The 19,463-nt window shown below is 40.9% G+C and overlaps 1 protein-coding gene across 8 annotated transcripts in view; it reads right to left on the bottom strand.

The window, feature by feature from the left end:
* Nucleotides 1-19,463, bottom strand: part of ARHGEF9 (Cdc42 guanine nucleotide exchange factor 9) — a 548,669-nt gene that overhangs the window by 100,402 nt on the left and 428,804 nt on the right. For all 8 annotated transcript variants that reach the window (XM_046672729.1, XM_046672736.1, XM_046672732.1 and 5 more), the window contains one exon: nucleotides 19,266-19,445. In XM_046672729.1, the coding sequence (XP_046528685.1) occupies nucleotides 19,266-19,445 (180 nt within the window). The remainder of the gene's footprint in view (nucleotides 1-19,265; nucleotides 19,446-19,463) is intronic.

The raw sequence follows: 19,463 nt of genomic DNA, 5'->3' as shown, positions 1-19,463 counted from the left end.
TATTTTATGTAACCACATTTTTTATGGTAACCACAAAGCAAAAACCTATAGTAGATACACAAAAGATAAAGAGAAAGGATTAAAAGCACACCATTACAGAAAATCAAATTATAAATGAAGAGAGGAAGAAAGGAACAAGGGATCATAAAACACCCAGAAAACAATTAACAAAATGGCAATAATAAGTACTTACCTATCAATAATTACTTTAAGTGGAAATGGACTAAAATCTCCAATCAAAAGACACAGAGAGGCTGAATAATAAAATAGAAGACGTGACTATGCTGCCTACAAGAGAGTCACTTCAGCTTTAAGGATACACAGAGGCTAAAAGTGAAAATATGGAAAAGATATTCCATGCAAATAGAAACCAAAAGAAAGAAGGGGTATCTATACCTATATCAGACAAAATTGATTTTAAGTCAAAAACTAATAAGAGGCAAAGAAGGTCATTATGTAATCATAAAGGGGTCAATTTCATCAAGAGGAATAACAATAGAAAATATATATGCACCCAACATCAGAGCACTTAAATATATGAAGCAAGTACTAACAATTCTGAAGGGAGAAACAGCAATAGAATAATAGTAGAGGACTTGAATATCCCACTTTCAACAATTTATAGATCATCCAGACAGAAAATCAAAAACGTAATATTGGACCTGAACTACACTGTAGACCAATGTATATAGTACACATTCCATCCAACAGCAGCAGAATACACATTCCTTTCAAGTGCTCATGGAATATTCTTCAGGATACATCATATGTTAAGCCACAAAACAAGTCTTAAACAATTTAAGAAGACTGAGATCATAACAAGTTTCTTTTCCAACCACAATTGTATGACACAAAATCAATAACAGGAGGAAACCTGGAAAATTCACAAATATGTGGAGATTGAACATCATACTTCTGAATAACCGATGGGGCAAGAAGAAATCAAAAGAGAAATCAAAATATATCTTAAAATAAAAATTGATAAACAAGATACCAAAACTTATGAGATGCAGCCAAAATCAGTTCTAAGAGGGAAGTTTATAGACAGAAATGCCTACGTTAAGAAAGATCTTAAATAAACAATCTAACTTTACACCAAAAGGAACTAGAAAAAGAAGAACGATCTTAGCCCAAAGTTAGTAAAAGGAAGGAAACAGCAAATATCAGAGCAGAAACAAATGAAATAAGAGACTAGAAAGAAAATAAAAAAGATCAATGAAAGTAAAAGTTGGTTTTCAGAAAAGATAAACAAAATTGACAAACCTTTAGGTAGGCTAAGAAAAAAAAGAGAAGGCACAGATAAAATCAGAAATGAAACAGGAGGCATTACAACAGATACCACAGAAATACAAAAGATCATTAAGAGTACTGTGAACAATTATAAATCAACAACTTTGACAACCTAGAGAAAATGCATAAATTCCTAGAAACATAAAACCTACCAAGATTGAATCATGAAGAAAGAATATTTGAACAAACCAATAATGACTAAGAAAACTGAATCAGTAACAGAAAAATCTCCCAACAAAGGAAAGTCAAGGACCAGATGGCTTCACTGGTGAATTCTACCAAACATTTAAAGAAGAATTACTACCAATCCTTCTGAAAATCTTCCAAAAAAGTTAAGAGGAGGGAAAACTTCCAAACACATTTTACAAAGCCAGAATTATTCTGATACCAAAACCAGACAAGGACACTATAACAAATGAAAATTACAGGCCAATATCCCTAATGAAAAGAGATGCAAAAATCTCAACAAAATACTAAAAAGTCGAATTCAACAGCACATTAAATGGATTATACATTATGAACAAGTCATATTTATCTCCGGGATGTAAGAATGGTTCAACATACCCAAATCAATAAATGTGATACATCACATTAACAAAATGAAGGATAAAAATCATATGATTATTTTAATAGATGCAGCAAAAGGATTTGATAAATAAAAGTCATATTCGACAAGTCCACAGCTTAACATCACACTCAATGGTGAAAAGCTGAAAGCTTTTATTCTGAGATCAGGAACAAGAGAAGGGTGCCCACTCTAACCTCTTTTATTCAATATTGTACCGGAAGGCCTGGCCAGAGCAACTGGGCAAGAAAAAGAAATAAAAGAATCAGAAAGGAAGAAGTAAGACTGTAACTGTTTGCAGATAACATGATCTTATATATAAAAAACCCTAAAGACATTATCAAAAAAACTGTTAAAACTAATAAATGAATTCAGTAAAGTTGCAGGATACAAAACCAACAGACAAAAATCAGTTGCATTTCTATACACTAACAGCAAACTAGCTGAGAAAGACATTTATAGAACAATCCCATTTACAATAGCAAAAAAAAGATAAAACACTTAGGAATAAATTTAACCAAAGAAGTGAAAGATTTATACACTGAAAACTATAAAACATTGATTACAGAAATCAAAGACGACACAAATAAATGGAAAGGTATTTCATGCTCATGGATTGCAAGAATTAACATTGTTAAAATGTTCTTTCTACTCAAAGATATCTGCAGGTTCAATGCAATCCCTACGAAAATTCCAACGGCATTTTTTACAAAAATAGAAAAAAACAACGCTAAAATTTGTATGTAACCACAAAAGACCCCAAATAGCTAAAGTAATCTTGAGTAGGAAGAACAAAGCTGGAGGCATCACATTCCCTGACTTCAAACTATATTACAAAGCTATAGTAATCAAAACAATATGGTACTGGCATAAAGAGATACACAGACCAATAGAACAGAATATACAGTCCCAAAATAAATCCACGTATATACAGTTAACTAATTTCAACAAAGGCAGCAAGAATATACAATGGTGAAAAGACAGTCTCTTCAATAAATAGTCCTGGGAAAACTGGGTATCCAATGTAAAAAACTGAAATCTTACACCAGACACAAAAATCAACTCAAAATAGATTATGGACTTAAACATGAGACCTAAACTGTAAAACTCCTAGATGAAAACATAGGGGAAAATCTCCTTGACATTGGTCTTGGCAATGATATTTGGAATTGACACCAAAACCACAGGCAACAAAAGCAAACATAAACAAGTGAGACTATATCAAACTAAAACGTTTCTGTACAGCAAAGGGAACAACCAATAAAATCAAAAGAATGGGAGAAAATATGTTCAAATTGCATATCTGAGAAGGGGTCAGTACCCAAAATATATAAGGAATTCATACAACGCAAAATAACAAATAATCTGATTAAAAAATGGGCACAGGACCTGAATAAACATTTTTCCAAAGAAGACATATAAATGGCTAACAGTTAGAAGAAAAGATGCTCAACATCACTAATCATTAGGAAAATGAAAACAAATCATAATGAGATATCACCTCACATATATTAGGATGGATATTACAAAAAAGTCAAAAGAGAACAAGTGTTGGCAAGGATGTGGAGAAAAGGAAGCCCTTATGCACTGCTGGTGGGAATGTAAATTGGTACTGTTATGGAAGATAGTTGGAAAGTAGCTCAAAAAATTAAAAACAGAATTACTCTACGATCCAGCAATCCAACTTCTGGGTATATATCCAAAGAATACAAAATCACTATCTCAAAGAGAAATCTGCACTCCCATGTTCATTATAGCTTTATTCACAGTAACCAAGATATAGAAACAATATAAATGTCAGTTGATAGATGAATGGATAAATAAAATGTGATTATAATCACATTTTATCTCACACACACATACACACACACACACAAACACACACACACACACAGACAATGGAATATTATTCAGCCTTAACAGAAAGGAAATACTACCTTTTGGAACAACATGGATGAACCTGGAGGAGATTAAGCTAAGTGAAAAAGGCAGACACAGAAGATAATTATCACATGGTCTCATTTACATGTGGAATCTAACAAAAAAGTCAAACTCATAGTAACACAAAGTAGAATGATGACTACCAGGGAAAAGGAGAGATAAGATATTGATCAAAGGGTATAAAATTCCAGTTATAAGATGAATAAATTTTGGAGATATAGTGTACAACATGGTGACTATAGGTAATAATGTATTGTATACTTGAAATTTGCTGAGAGTAGATTTCAAGTATTCTCAACAAAAAAAAATGTTTACTATAAGAGGTGATGGATATATTAATTAGTTTGATTGTGATAATCATTTTACAATGTATACATATATCAAAACATCATGTCGTACACCTTAAATATATACAATTTTTATTTGTCAAAAAATAAATAATTTTTAAAAAATGTTGAAAAGTATTTCAAGTCAAATTAAGTAGATACTCTTAAATGTTTCAAATACTTTAAATAGTATACATATTCAATATGTATAAAATCTATATTTAATAGTATAAATATTACAAAAAAACATTAGATGCCTCTGAGACCAACTATAGCTTACTCTACCCCTAAGTCTCCTCCTTTTATTAGTTTTCATGGGCCTATCACCTGCTTGGAACCTTGAGAGAGTTTAGGTTTATATTAGTCAAATAGCCACAATAGGAATATTTGGATCAAATTAAAACACATTACCCAGGATTCGCTTCATAAGTATTGTGTGCAGGGCACTGTGCTCTTGGGTGGGTGTGGGGGGGTGACATACAAATAACATGTGTACAGATATTGACTCTGCTATGACCTTTCGAAGTTCATTTTTTCTGCATTTCCTTTGATTTGCTTTCTGTTTGGGCTAAAAGAAAAGAGAAGGCTTCTGTTAAGCTATCCAGATATGGATGTAAAAAGCTCTGCCCTCTCTGATTTCATGATAAAAGCCACACTAACGGAGGATGCTGAAATCAGGCTGACCTGAGTTACTTATCTCCCAGAAAGCTCTCAATACTTGATAGACATTCAGAAAAACAACTTCAGGGTGGTGACCTGTTATCTTGCCTAGGCTGTGCCATTTATTAATATACTGGCAGGGTCTCACTACCTGATCCTGCAGAACTCTACCAGTGCCCCAAATCTGGCCTGTTCCTTGTTTGGGGTTCTCCTGCAACATCTGACTTGCAGTTCTAACCCCTTCTAGTCCCTATCCAGGCTGAGGTATTCTCCTGTGGATACTCAAGACATATGCCTCTTCTTAACCTCAGCTCCTACTGAACCACATCCCTTCCCTAATTATCCTCTGACTTCCACCTGCTGACCTGTGTACAAAATGTTATGGAGTCCGGGGACGGAGGTGAGGGAGAAGTGGGGAATGACTACTAATGGGTATATATTTCTTTTGGGGTGATGAAAAAGTTCTGGACCTAGATAGTGGTGATGGTTGTACAACATCGTAAATGCACTGAGTTGTACACTTTAAAATAGCTGAAATGGTAAGATGTATCTTATGTGAATTTTACCTCAATTAAAAAAAAATAGAGAGTATGGGCTAGAAAGGTGCTTGTCATTTATCTGGTCCAACCTCTCCATCTTCTAGGGAAGAAAACTGAGACATGGCAAAGAGAAAGGTTCTGACTATGGTCACAGAGCTTAGGCAAGTCATTTCCCTTCTGTATAAGTTTTCATATCTACTACCAGACTCTTGTAGAATGGGCTACAGGTCTAAAATACTTCTGTACCTCCTCAGTAGCCCGTTGATGATCATCTCTTAGATGAATGAATTTATAACTACGCCCTTCAATTCTACAGATGAGGAAACCATTATTGGCTCACTGCACACTGCCTGCCTCTGTATTCCTGATCATCTGCTTACTGGAGCACAGCCAATAACTTTATGCTGGACCCACTATTAACAACCACTTGCCATGGCATCAAAGCCACCCTCTGTCTGCTGCCTACTGACACTGCACTCTCCCTACTATTCTGGACTTTCCCCCAACATGTACAGTTGGAAGGTTCCTCACTTGTCTCACACCCCCAGCCTATCCCAACCCACATGGGAAAGTAAACTTCTAGGACCTGGCCTCAATTCAAGTTTATCTGACCATACTGTAATTTCAGAGCTACTGCTGGCCCTGTCTTATATGTAACACCATTAATAAATGTGCCCTTAATAGCATGCTATGCTTACCTAATATGTAACTGAATGTGGGCATGAGTCCACCCTACATGTGGCCCTCAGGCCCAAACCCCACTGAGTGGCAATGTCAAAAACCTCACTACCTTAATAAACTTATCAAAACAACTAAAGAGCTGGACCAATGGGCAGAATTTACAGGCCTATTATTATGGCTTTTTCCCCCAATATATCTTACAGAAGATGTTTTTCAATTCATTCTTGGGCTCCTATGTGTAACACAGTGTCCCACCATTTTTTCGCTTATAAATGAGGGCTAACTGCTGATGTACAGCTCCAATAATGTTAGTATGTCAGTTGGTAGAAGACAGTGCAGCCAAGAAAGTATATTGTCCCATTACATATCCAGCAGGCTCATTAGTTGCAACACCATTCCTATTAATTGAGACCCTGGCAGTAGCAATATATCCAGGCTTCCATGTAGCCCATGTCCTCATAGAAGTGGGTGAATGGGATGGAACAGAAGCTTTTAGTCCCCATATGACCTCAGTCTAGCCATATACATGTAGAAGCATCAGAAAGCTGATACAGAGGGACAAGATAAAGGCCCAGAGGTCTGAAGAATGGGAGAGGCTTAGCAGACCTTGTATCAGGCTTTAGACCACTGAAGGGATACAGATGGAGTAGAGGGTCAGTGCATTCCTGGGGGGGAAAGGGAGGATAAGGATACTACTTCTACTATTGACATTGAAAGTTTGCTGCTAGTATCATCATTATTACTGAGTGCTTCCTATGTGTCAGAACCTACTATCAGTACTTTTCTTGCATAATTCTGTTTAGTTCTCACAACAACTTAATGAGGTAGACACTATTATATCATCAAATTACAGATGAGGTCACTGAAGCACAGAAAGTACAAGTGACCTGCCTATGTCTACATTGCTAATAAATGGGAAGGCTGTAATTCTAATCCAGAAGGATTACCTGCAGAAATAGTGCTCTTAGCCACTTACAGCATTCTCATGAGTAGAAGCTTCAGAAAGACAGATTTCAGTTCAACATAAAGACAAACTCTCTCAGAGCTGTTCTTAGGTACAACTAGTGGTCCTATGAAGTAGGGAGCCACCTGTTAGTGGAGGTGTAAAATACTACTTGGGAGGCAGGAATATTTTAGAGGGGTTCAAACATGAGCAAGGAAGCTGAACTAAATGACTTGTAAAATCTCCCCAAGCCCTAAAATTCTCTGGCTGTGTGAGTCAACAACCATTGCTCACAGACCATTTTAGAAGGATCAACAAATCCAGGCCTTCTGGCTGGGTCCAATTCAACCAACTCCAATGAAACATAAACTTAGGCCAGAATGTCCTTCCTTAAGCAGGGCCCATGGGCAGTCACAGAGAATGACTCTTAAAACATTAATACAAACAACATACTAACAACATACCAGTGCTGAAGGATTCTCTTTGATGATCTGTGTGGGCTAGTAAAAGGTTCACAAGACATATTATTAATACCAGTGAGATTACAGGGAGGACATTTATGCTATTTTAAAAGAAAATCCTGTTTCCAAGGATCTTCAAACAGAGCAAAAACTCTTAGTAGGCAATGTGGTGTCTCAGAAATAACACTGAGCTAACAACCAGAAGGGCTAATTAGAGATTTGGTTCTGCTCTGCAATTCTAACTTGCTACAGAACCCACCACAGGTCATGTCCCATCTTGGGGCCTCGTTCCCTCATCCTCTATCTGCAATGGGGATGAGAAGGGCTAATGATGAGAGGCTTTTGTGAGAAAGGACATGTCAAGTGATCCATAAAAGTTTAAAGACAGTCTCTGAGTAATGAGAGGAATTATCATAACAAAACAGGTTTCTCCATTATGACATCTGTTTAGCTAGTAAAAGTAATGAGAAGATAGGATTCCAGGCTGGGGAAATACTCCTTTTAATTGAGCTTGCTAGAACCATGGAGGGTCTGGTGGTAAAAAAAAAAAAAGGGGGGCTCGATAAACACTTGGTAGTGATGGCAGTAATGGTGAGAGTGATGAAAATCTTTCCAGGCTTTCTCTCCCCTTCCCTTCCCAACCTGTCTCATCCCTTTCCTCCCCTTCCTTCTCTTGGGCTCACTGTGCTCCCTTATCTCCCACCCTCTGCCCCGTCATCTGTTTAGTTTCTATCCTGTATTTAGCAAGGCCAAGAAAGCCGATGAAATTATTGTACTCTGTTTAGGGGCAATTTCACCTTCTAGGTCTTCTGCTGCTGGATGGGGGGCAGTGGGTGAGTGGTGGGGTGGGTGGTTGAGAAGTGGGGGGGTCAAGGAGAAGCAGGAAAGTTAGATCCCCCAAATGGATTCTTCAACTACTTTTTAACAAAGAACTCCAGGTCCCAACCACCTCAAATGGATTTCTCCTTGTATAGCTGCCTATTCTCCCAGTAGAGAGGGGAAAAAGCAAAGTGAAATAGAGAAATGGCCATTTATGACGTAGGAAAGGCCTTCCTTCCCCCTTTAAGGAAACTACCTGCACTTTCGGTAGCCTTTTGTTTTGCCTTTTACAGCACCATCCCTATAGAAGGATGAAGGGGAAACCTCCTGGGCCTGGTGCCACTTCAGATGTTCAGTTATATAAAACCCTATCCCCAACTTCCCTCTCACTGCCTTGATACATCATCCAAAGACAGCCACGTCAATCTAATGTCTTAGATAAGAAATCAGAAATTAAGCTGAGTAAATCTACCTGTCAGCTGTATTTGTTTCTGTTCCACAGCTGAAGGGTCGTATTTTGTGATGGAGGGTGGGGGCAGGTAAGAAATAGTCCCCAATCTGCCCAAATCAAGAAAGAGAAATGAAGCAAGCATAGACTAGAAGTAAAGCTCTTGGAAAAGTAATAAAGGCTAAAGGGAAGAGGATGGTTTGCTCAGGTGTCCCTTTATTATATACCTCCTTTGGATGGCATCTCATGACTATTGAGTGTTCTGGGTTCAGTCAGGCAATGCAAGGACGTCAGGGAGGCACCCCACATTGAATCAGTAAGTGCTGTCCAGGAATAAGAATTCTAGCTCTTCGAGAGTCACAGAGACTCAGTGCTTACCCTTAGTTCTGGCATATTGTGGTCCAAACTCAGCCCACACCAGAGTTTGGTACCCACTTGAGACAGTAGCTCACTTGACCAGATCCACTGCTCTGGGGACCAAGTTATCTTAATGTCTAGGGAGTGGTAAGACCAAGGATGGGAAGGGAGGATAAGAGAAAAGTAGGTACACTCTAAAGCCAAACTTGGTAGACCTGGAGATTTCACAGCCTGAATCTACTCTAAGGTGTGACTAGATCCCTCTGAGGGAATCAAGAAAGGGAGAGGCCAGCCCTTGCCGTCATGAAGAGGCCTGGGGATTAGTAGCCTAGGCAATGTTACTGACAAGCCTGGCTCTTGTATAGCTTTGCCAGGGCTACCTCTGGCCTCAGGCCAGGCCCAAAACATGCTATCAGTACGCGAGAGCTAAGAATCCTGTCATCTTGGAACTGGAACTGGAGGACAAGGAGGAGCCAAAAGAGAACTGCCAGGGGCAAGCTATCATGAGCTGGTGGCCCTGACAGTACCAAGGGCACTCCTTTGCTGGGTGGCTGCCTTCTGCACTGACCTGATACCCTGCTTTACCTGAGTTCTCTCCCCTTCAAGAAAGCCAATCCAATCTTCAAGCTTCCCTCTCAGAGGAAGAGGAAGTCTAATATCATGGGGGCATAGACTTCAGAGTTGCTAACCTCCTTTCACACCATGAGCTCTTTTGAGCCCCACAATGGTCACGTGGAATGGGGAAGGCACTGGATTATAAGCCCCAAGAAGCTCAGGCTTCAGGTACTATTCTAAGTGACCTGGGTCTCTGGAGAAGCTAATCTTTCTATGCTCTGGTTTTCAGCTTTAAACAGAAAATCTCTGCCTTGCTCTGCTAGCCTTAGAATTCTCTATATGAGAGGGCAAATTGTGACCATGTCTTGGAAGGCCATATCAAACGGTAGCATGCTAGTCAAATGTCAAGGTCCAATATTTGAGAAAAAAACAGGGCTCGTTGCCCCCATTTTACAGACAAGAAATATAAAAGGTTGAAAGATGTGAAGAAATATGTTAAAGATCACACCACTCACAAGCACTGGATATAAGATATTAAGTCAGTTCTATTGGACTCTCAGGCCAGTCCCCTATAATTCAAAGTAATTCCTAAGGGTCATGGACCTTAGGAGACAGTCCCTGTGGAGAGCCAGCTGGCCCCAAGGAAATGGGACTGCTAGAAAAGTGTGCTTGCAGCCCTTCCTTCCCATGGTGTTTCTAGCCACCTTTGTTTCTATCCACCTTTTTTTCTTTTTTCTTTCCTTACTTCCTTTACTTTCTTCCCTCATGGTCCCTTCTGCCCTCCAAATCACTCTCAGGCAAAGGTTTGATATCAATAACTTACACTTCAGTATGAATACACTAAAGTTAATATTCCCTTCTTTTCTCTCAAAGGGTCTGGATCCTAAAGCAAAGTTGTAAATGCAAAATGAAAGGCTCTGACTCCTAATATAGAGCACCCTGGCTTCAGAGAGACAGTGAGAGAGGCACATATAAGAACGTGAGCCTGGGGCCTAGATACTTATGCTTCTGGAAGCTTCCTACTCAATGGATATGAGTAGCTTTGGCAGAAATCAAGAGCGAAATATCTCTTAACGTAGAGTCTAGCTGCTCAAAGGACAGGAGGGAACAGCTTCTGAGCTGAACTGCTTCTTCACACCACCTTGTGTCATCTTCCCTGATAGTACTCACTGGCTGGTGCCTCACAGAACGAGCCTCACCACCTGGGGATGAGGTGTTACCTGTTAGTGTGTCAATGGTCCTGCCACCCCCTATCAACACCTGTAGTGCCAAGCTAAATCCTTCCCACTCCACTGGGCAGCTCCATCAACCCAATTTGATGTACTATGGTGAGTGGATGCAGGCTGGCAAACACAGGTGATCCTGGTTCTAGAATGATGGAAGAACCTCAGACTGGTACAGACAGGGCCTTTAGAAACCACCTGGTCTAACCCCCTTGAATTGTCAGTCAAGACACTGAGGCCCAGAAAAAGGAAGGTCCCTGCCTGACGGCCCCCCAGAGAATCAGCAGCACAGCTGGCCCTTCAACTCAGGTCTCTGACTTCTAAGCCCAATGCTCCTGCTACTTTCATGATGCTCTTCCTGAGTGATAATCTGTGAGATATTTCATCTCTCCATCTCCAGGAGCCCCACCATTCCCTATTCCTCCACAGAGAATGCCCCCTGCTCAACACACACAAACCTGATCTTTGATATGCCTACATGCAACGTTTCCAGTAGAGAAGGCTAGAAAAATTTCAATTCAACCTCAAAAGGCTGGAAAAATTTCTGCCAAAAGCACCCTATTCAAATGTATCTTCTGCCCTCTTAGCATCATCAACCTGCCCCTCGGTTCCTTTAAGGCAAAAGACTCAGCAAAATCCAGCTTGTAACTCAGATCTCACTAGATATGAGTTCCCATCCTAGTCAAGGAAAGGGGAGGATAGTTAGGTCCTCTAAGTACTCGCATGCTCAACTGATCAGTTCAGCCCATCACGCTCAGGGAGTACCACCCTCAGTGGTTAGGTCTGGTTTCTTGCTTAAGGCCCTGGCCTACTTTGCTTTATTCGTATCTTTTGGTAGGCCTCTACCCTCAGCCCTTGTCTACCTAGCTTAAGGAGGTAGCTGTTGCCAAGTGCTCGACACTTTTGTTCAGGGCTTAGCAAACACTGGCAAGGATATATAAATAGCACTAGTAATAAGAATCACTGAGGAAAAAAGAGGTTTACCCTGACTATATCTAAACTGACGGTAAAAGAAAAAATATATATACAATTATTATGATTTTCCAAAATTTCATACTTCTAAGAGCCTCAGAAACAGACCTCATCTCCAAGCACTCAATCAGTCATGGTCTTCCTCTCCTTAAGTCATCAAGATCACCAAGGCATTGTAGACATGATACTAGGGAGGCCCAAGCTGATCCCCAAATGAATCCAGGGGTTGGCTACACAAAGAAAACAGGCCCCCAGCGCCAGATCATAGCCTTCAACCCAGGCAGCAAATCAAATCACCAATTCACACTACGGATAAACAACAGGGCCTTGGAAGGAAAGTTCCACCATCAAGAGAACAATTCAGTGTGTCTTCTACTGATGCCAGCTCTTAAATATCATCTGCCTAGTGCAAAAAGCAACATTTCAATAAATTGGCTTAGACTACAGCATAAGGGCTAGCAGCTTTAAACAAGGAAGTAGTCCAGGCTTTGCTGACAGATGCTGGCCAGATTCTCAGAAGTCCAGGGTGATTTAGTTACAGTCTTGCTTGGAGGCTGGGAAAAAACTATATGACGCTCAAGATTGCTTTCACTTTGGGGATTCTAAGAAACACCTATAGGGTGACCTACTTGAATTTGGAGGAAACTGCCTGGGTCAGGCAACAGCCAGACTTAGGGTTCTCTCTGAGCTGGAGATGGCTCCATATTAAAAAAAAAATCCAATTAGCCAAAGGATGAACTGAATAATGTCATCCAAAGCATGTTCACAGGGAGAAGCCATTAAGATGGCTCATGTGAATGCAAATGAGTGCTAATAATGCCATTTGAAATTCTAGTATGGAGGAGAGAAATCTCTGTAGTCCAGGGAGAAGGCCCTCCCTGTTAATGTCAGCCTCAACACATCAACACACAGATCCTGTAATGAGTCACCTCTAGGGCCACAAACAAGACCTTCTACATAGATAGTTAAGGCTGGAAGCCTATGTCCACTCAAAGCTTGAGCGGATAAACAAGGGCTGGCATACCTGAACTCATCCCAAGAAAGCAAAACAATTCAATCTTGCCTAGAATGAAAGGAAGGTCCTCAAGTGTTAACAGTTTTGTTCACAGTCCAAGCATACCCTTTCCTGATTGTTCTATAGCCCACAAAGCCCAGGATTAAGATTCAGGAGAGGGTAACATCACTAAAAGTGGCAGATTAGGATGTACAAAGCATCAGTCTCTCCACTGAAACAACCCTTATCTGGCAAAGACTGACAGAACCAACTTTTTCACAATTCTGGAATCAAATCCAAAACTTAGAGCAACCAGGGGACTGCTTGATGCAGAAAAGGGTGGCTAAAATTTGGCAAGAGAACACTGAAGTATTGTCGTTCATTTGCCTACCCTTCCCTATACCCCAGTAGCTGAGAAGAGGGTGGCCCACATTCCTCATGTAGCTTGCTGGTGCCAGGGGGCTAATGACCTCATTCTTAAAATACTGTGGCTGTGTGTTTTGACCTGTTTGGCCCTGAGGGACAGGCACAGAGGCTGACCTTTGTTTTGAACTCACCCCTTGGGCTGAAGTGATTTTCCAGGCTGTGACTGATTCTGTTGAAAGATTTAAAGACATACACTGCCCATGCCCACACAGGGCAAGGGATGACACAAGGGGAAAGCAGCAAACAGATCCAATAGCACAGGAAGGAAGAGACTGAGGAAGAAATTTCTTGGGAGAATAAGAACTTGGAAGGGCCACCATGAATAGAGAGGAAGTTGGAATGCCACACACATATCCTGGACCAGATGCACACTCAGAAAAAGCCTGAGAGGATTCTAGGCTTGCACTTCTGGATGATCTGTGGGTTCCATGCAAGCCAGGAGAGTAGGAAAATAAGACTAAGACAGAGTTCTGGGCAGCAGGGAATAGTGTCGATGGAGTGCCCCTGCTCAGAGCCAAGCTGCAAAGACGGGGGAGTAGGTTTTTTTTTTTTTTTTGGCTCCAGGTATCTAAAGAAATCTCTGTCAGGTCACTGGCTGATCAATGAGATAACAGAAAATTCAGTGACCACACATGACAAGGAATACAGACTTTGCAAAACTAGTTTAGAAAAGTCACTAAAGAAATGGACAACTGCAATCAACAACAACAAACCCTCCAGAAGGGGGAGAATTTGATTTCCAGGGTAACCACACTATAATATTCAAAATGCCCGGTTTTCAACAAAAAATTACAAGGCATACAAAGACAAAGGAAATTATGGCTCATTCACAGGAAAAAAAAGAAATTGACAGAAACCATACCTCAGGACAAAGACTTACTAGACAAAGACTTTAAATCAACTGTCTTAAGTAAGATTCAGGAGGCCTGGGTTCAAGTCCTGGCTTTGTCACTAATTCCCTACATGAGTAAGCAAGTTGCTTCCATTCTCTGGACCTATGTTTCCTCAGGATATATACAAAGAGGAGGTCAGGCTAATCAGTGGTTACAAGCTGGGACCTGGAGGGACAATTTAGTCCACAGATGTGTTCTATTTGTCCCTTACAGTGTTTCTTTTAAAAATGTGAATTACTGGTCAATATTTATGGAGATGTAACATAAAATCCAAATCCTGGCTTTTCTTGAAAAAACTGGAAGATCTTAGCTCACTGGACTTCCCTCCTTCCTACACCCTACTCCACCAATGAGAACCATCCAAGTCACTTTTGCTCCCTTTAGATAGGGCATAGATTTCCCAACTGGACACAGGCCCCCACTTACCCCAGTCTCAGGCTGCTTTACTCATCTAAGTTACCTGCCTGGCCCCTGTAAACATCTAAGTTGGCCACTCCTAGCCAAGATGGGTCTTTCCACCTCTAAATCTACTGTGAGTTTAGGGTTTCATACAGGTGAAAAGTTTTCCCCAAGTTCAGTCAAAAAGAGATCCTATATAATCAAAAGCCAAGCAAAACTATGGAATAGTTGGCTACCCTATGAACAGAAGAGGTTTAGCTTCTGTGACATCTGATATACACAACTGCAGGGAATGACAGCAATGACCTGATTAGCTCATCCTTTCATGCCCTGCCTCCAGGCAGGTGAGAAATCAGAGAAATCTAGAATTGGAAGAAACAAGGAAAATATATATGATGACACTTGAGCAGGCTCTCTGTTTTCTGACCAATCCCATGGCTTGTCATGCAGGCCTCACCTACCACCAACAATAACAGGTTGTTATGTGTCCAGTACACAGCCTGCCCTCAAGTGGGCAGCAACCTCTTCCCAGGCCGTGGCCCAAAGTCAGAAAAAGACCCCTTTTTACAAAGGAAAAGAGTCTGAATGATTTGGAGTTAGGGCCCAGCATGCAAAAGGAGGCCCTACCACAGGAGTGGGATTTGCGACTAAGAGACACAATCATATCCCAGCAGTCTGCTGTCAGCAACCGGGGGGAAATCAGCGCAGGAAAGCAGCTAAAGATGTCAACAGCTAGATATGGGGAATGATGTTCAGTAAGCTGTAATACACTTAACCTGACCAATTGCTGGGAAGGTACATCAACTCCTGCATTTCTCTTGTAAAGCCATGTCCCCAGTACAGAGGGAGAGAACCTGAGAACACACACACATACATGTACACACATACAGAATGAAATTCTGAATAACAGAGGACGCAGATATTTGACTGGGTAGAAGATACATACACCCAGCAATTTTTTGTACAGCAGCCAAAATGGAATCACACTTTCTAATTACAGGTATCCAACATACCACAGGTTACAAAATATTTTCACGAGACTAAATCATCCCCATTTAACAAGGAGGAAAACTAAGCTTCAAAGATGCACAGGAAGCTGCTCAAGATGCACATCTAATAGCAGAACTGAGGCAAGAATCTGAGTTTCTCAGACCTTATGTTGGGTTTTAATTTGATTAACAACAGGTAGGGCTAGCTTGGATAGAACCACACTAGGAACCCTTGATTATCCATCCTAGGTCTGGGACATTCACACATCAATGAGACTTCCAGGTAGGGAATGAAGATACCCCACTATGTAGTGACCAGTTTGGTCCAATGATCTACAAAGGTGTCCGGTTAGTATGGAGTTAGGGAGAAAGTCTTTTGTTTGCTATTATACGTTCATGTTATATGCCAAACAACCTACAGATGATGTTTCAAGGAACTACTCAATCTCAGCTCAGGGTGAGTCTGAATAAACCAGGCAACTCTCATACAACGTGGAGATACAGCATCCGAAGAAATCGTCCATCCACCTACTGACTACATCAGCACTAATGAAGATTCAATAGTTCACGTAACCCATCTCTATGTCCTACCTAGACATGTCAGAGCTTGAATACATCCTAGCGCGTGCTTCAGAGATGTAGGAGAAAATAACAGCCTATGATGTTATACCAAATGGCTGGGAGAGCTATGACTAGAATTCAGGTCTCTCATTTCCTGATAGAGTCAGCACTGTTTCCAAAATACCATTCTACCCTCAACCAAAATCAATGTAGAAGAATGGAGACAGCAGTTTTACTTTTAAATGTCTACTAGAAAAGAGCCTCCATAACCTCCATCATTCAGTCTTACCAGAAATGTAAACCTACACATAAATACTCATTCATGAGAATTGAAAGGTCTACTTGGAGCCAATATTCACGTCATTCATGCAACAACCTAACGCCATTTCCTTTTACTGGTGATACCACAATAGCTGGCCCCTAAGATTCCATGGTACTCCCCTTTAGAGATCTGAAGACCATCTGTCCATTATTAAAACAAACAAAAAGGTTCACAATGATCAAATGCTCATTCTGAATGCAATCTGAGACAACATGAAATGCTATCTCAGTTTCTCAAAGAATAAACATTGGTAGACAGAATACTGGAGCTCTAAGTTATGATTTAGGCTCTGCCATTAATGCTCCTGGTCCATTATCATGGTCCCCAGTCCAGACTTGTGTTACCTGATATAGTAGCAACTAGCCACATGTGGCTAGTGAACACTTGAAATATGACTAGTATGAACAGAAATATGCTGTAAGTATACAATACACACCAGATTTCAAAGACTCAACAAAACACATCATTAATAATTTTTATAGTGATAATATATATGATAATATTTTAGATATGTCAGGTTACGTAAAATATATTAAAATTAATTCACCTGTATCTTTTTAATGTTTTTTAGTGTGGCTACTAGAAAAATTTAAATTATTTTTGTGGCTTGCATTTATGGCTCACATTATACTTCTATTGGACTGTGTTGGTCTAGGCCAATGGTTCTCAACATCAAAGATTCTGATTTAACTAGCCTGGAGCCTGGGTTTTAGGTTTGGGTTTTTTTTTAAGCTACCTTAGTGATTTATTTCATTGTGCAGCCAGTGCAGTCCAGTGCAGCTAGGACTGAGAACCACTAGATTAGACTCTATATCACGCATGCCTGGGTCAGCCAGTAGTCTTCTCAAAGGTCAGCTTCAGCCCACCCAAGTGGCTGCTGGGGCAGTATGCTTGAAGGAACACTCATACTGGCCTTGGACATAGGAGCATCAATGCCAGTTCACTGATATTCTAAAGCCTGGCTCTGCCATCTGCCTCCCCAAGCCATTCCCCCTTGCTAAATCATTTTGCCCCATCCCTTGATTTACCGTTTATTATAAAAATGACATTTCACTGAAAGAGAAATATATTGGGTTTAGGTGACATTGTCACTGGGTGCAGTTTAATCTTTCTTTTAAAGAGGGGGTCTGTCAGCACAAGAGGCACAAGCTGTCTGTGTACAGGGCCTCACGCTAGTCCCAAAGGCCCATGGTTATTGATGTGCTCTTTCTGACTACCCCTGGGACCCATTCATCAACCTGCAAAGCTGAGCTGAGACACAGATGGCATTTGGAGACTCTGAAAGATGATGCCACATACGTAGAGGAAAAAAGATTGGAAATTTCATTAGAAGATTCTCAGGATAGAAGCGGGTGAGAGGTCATTTTGTCCACCTGCTTGCTTCTGAGAAGTGCCATCACCCAAATCACTACAACCAGGTAATAGTGCTTCCTGGGTTGGTAGCCCTCCAAGGAAGGAGACCTCTTTCAACACTAGGGCCAGCCTTGATAAACAGACCTTCTTGGAGCTAATGAGTTGGTGGTGATAATGAGGATAATGGTGATGATAAAGCAAGTTATCATTTGCCAAATACCCACTAAGTGCCAAGCACTGTGATAGATACTTTACTTGCATATGTGATCTCATTTAATCCTCATAAAAAGTCTGCTATCCTTACTTTTCATATGAGGAAATCGAGGCTCAGGGAAGTGAAAAATCTTGACAAAATTCATAAAGCTGGGAAGTAGTAAAGCTGAGACTGCATCTCAGGTTGTCTGATTCCAAATGCCCTGTTCCTTCTCTCATGTCACACTGCCATCATTCTAATCCTGAGGCTCTTCATCCTCTAAGGGCTCAAGGCACTCTGATCTTTTGTTTGGGGTCAGGACTTCAGCCTTATCTTACAGAAGAAACTAACAAAAGGAGATAGGCTGTGGTGAGGATGATCATAAGACACCTTGATGTGGCTCTGGTACTTGTATTGCCACAAAACTGTTTTCACATATATCATCTCATTCACTGTGACATCCCCTGGCATGAAAGAATTGCCAATACCATTTTGAAGATGGGGAAAATCAGAGCTCACAATTGCCAAAGAGCTAATTCCTGCTTATAACTCTAAGGAAGGCCAAGAGCTGGGACACCAGGCCAATGCTCTTTCCCCATAGCATCCTGCTAGTTCGTGACCCAGAGGAAGCAGAAACTGCCAAGGAGCCCCCTCTGAAGTGCCTCTTCTGTTAAGGGCCAGGTTCTTCATAGTACAATGGCAAAAGCGCCAAGGCCTTGCAAGCCCTATCAAGCTGCCTGCTTCTCACCCTCAGAACATCTTAGATCCCAGCCACCTGACACTCTGACAAAAAGTAAGATTTTCAATTAGTAAACTCTAGCCCCTGAGAGGGTAGGGAGCCCACACTCTTACGTTAATAGCTGAAGACAATCCTGAGACAGCACACAGGAGTGTTCAAAGCTCCGTAAATGAGAGGAAAGTGACAAAGGAAGCAAAAAGGATAAGGGAGGGGTGGGATCTATAAAAAAACGAAAGGATAAAAAAGAGGAGACGCGAGGAAAACAAAGGCGGCAGAAAAGAAGGAAGGTAAGAAAGGTAAAAGTTCACAGCAATATAGAGTTAAAAGAGTCTTCAAAAACCACCAAAGCCAAAAGGGAAGTCATTTGTACAAAGTCACAGCAGGTAGGAGAGCGAGGAATTTTTAAAATAAACAAGAGAAAAAGAAAATAATGTCTCAAAATTAGAAGGGCAAAGATTAAAAGGAGCCTGTGTCCTGGGTAGGAGACCAAAAAAATGGGAAAAAGGTGAGAGGAGTCTCCAGGAGAGGAATGAGCAGGAGAACAGTGGCTGGTGAGAGAGAAGCCAGGGACAGGCAGCCAAGGAGACAGGAGAGGAGAGTGAAGGCTGACACTCACCCTCACAAAGCTGGCAGGAAACCATCCCTCCTCATCGTCGATCTGGCCCCACCACCAATCCTTGTTGGAAGCATCCAAGACTTTGATGACGTCGCCAGCCTTAAATGCCAACTCCCGGTTGGCCATGGTGACGTGATCCCATACTGCCTCAGCACTAACGATGGAATCTCCAGTGATCAGCTTAGGAGACAAAATGAG

This window comes from Equus quagga, chromosome 10 (genome assembly GCF_021613505.1).
Source record: "Equus quagga isolate Etosha38 chromosome 10, UCLA_HA_Equagga_1.0, whole genome shotgun sequence".
In the NCBI taxonomy this organism is placed as follows: Eukaryota; Metazoa; Chordata; class Mammalia; order Perissodactyla; family Equidae; genus Equus; species Equus quagga.
The sequence above is the reverse complement of the archived record's forward strand: the minus strand, read 5'-3'. Positions and strand labels throughout refer to the sequence as shown.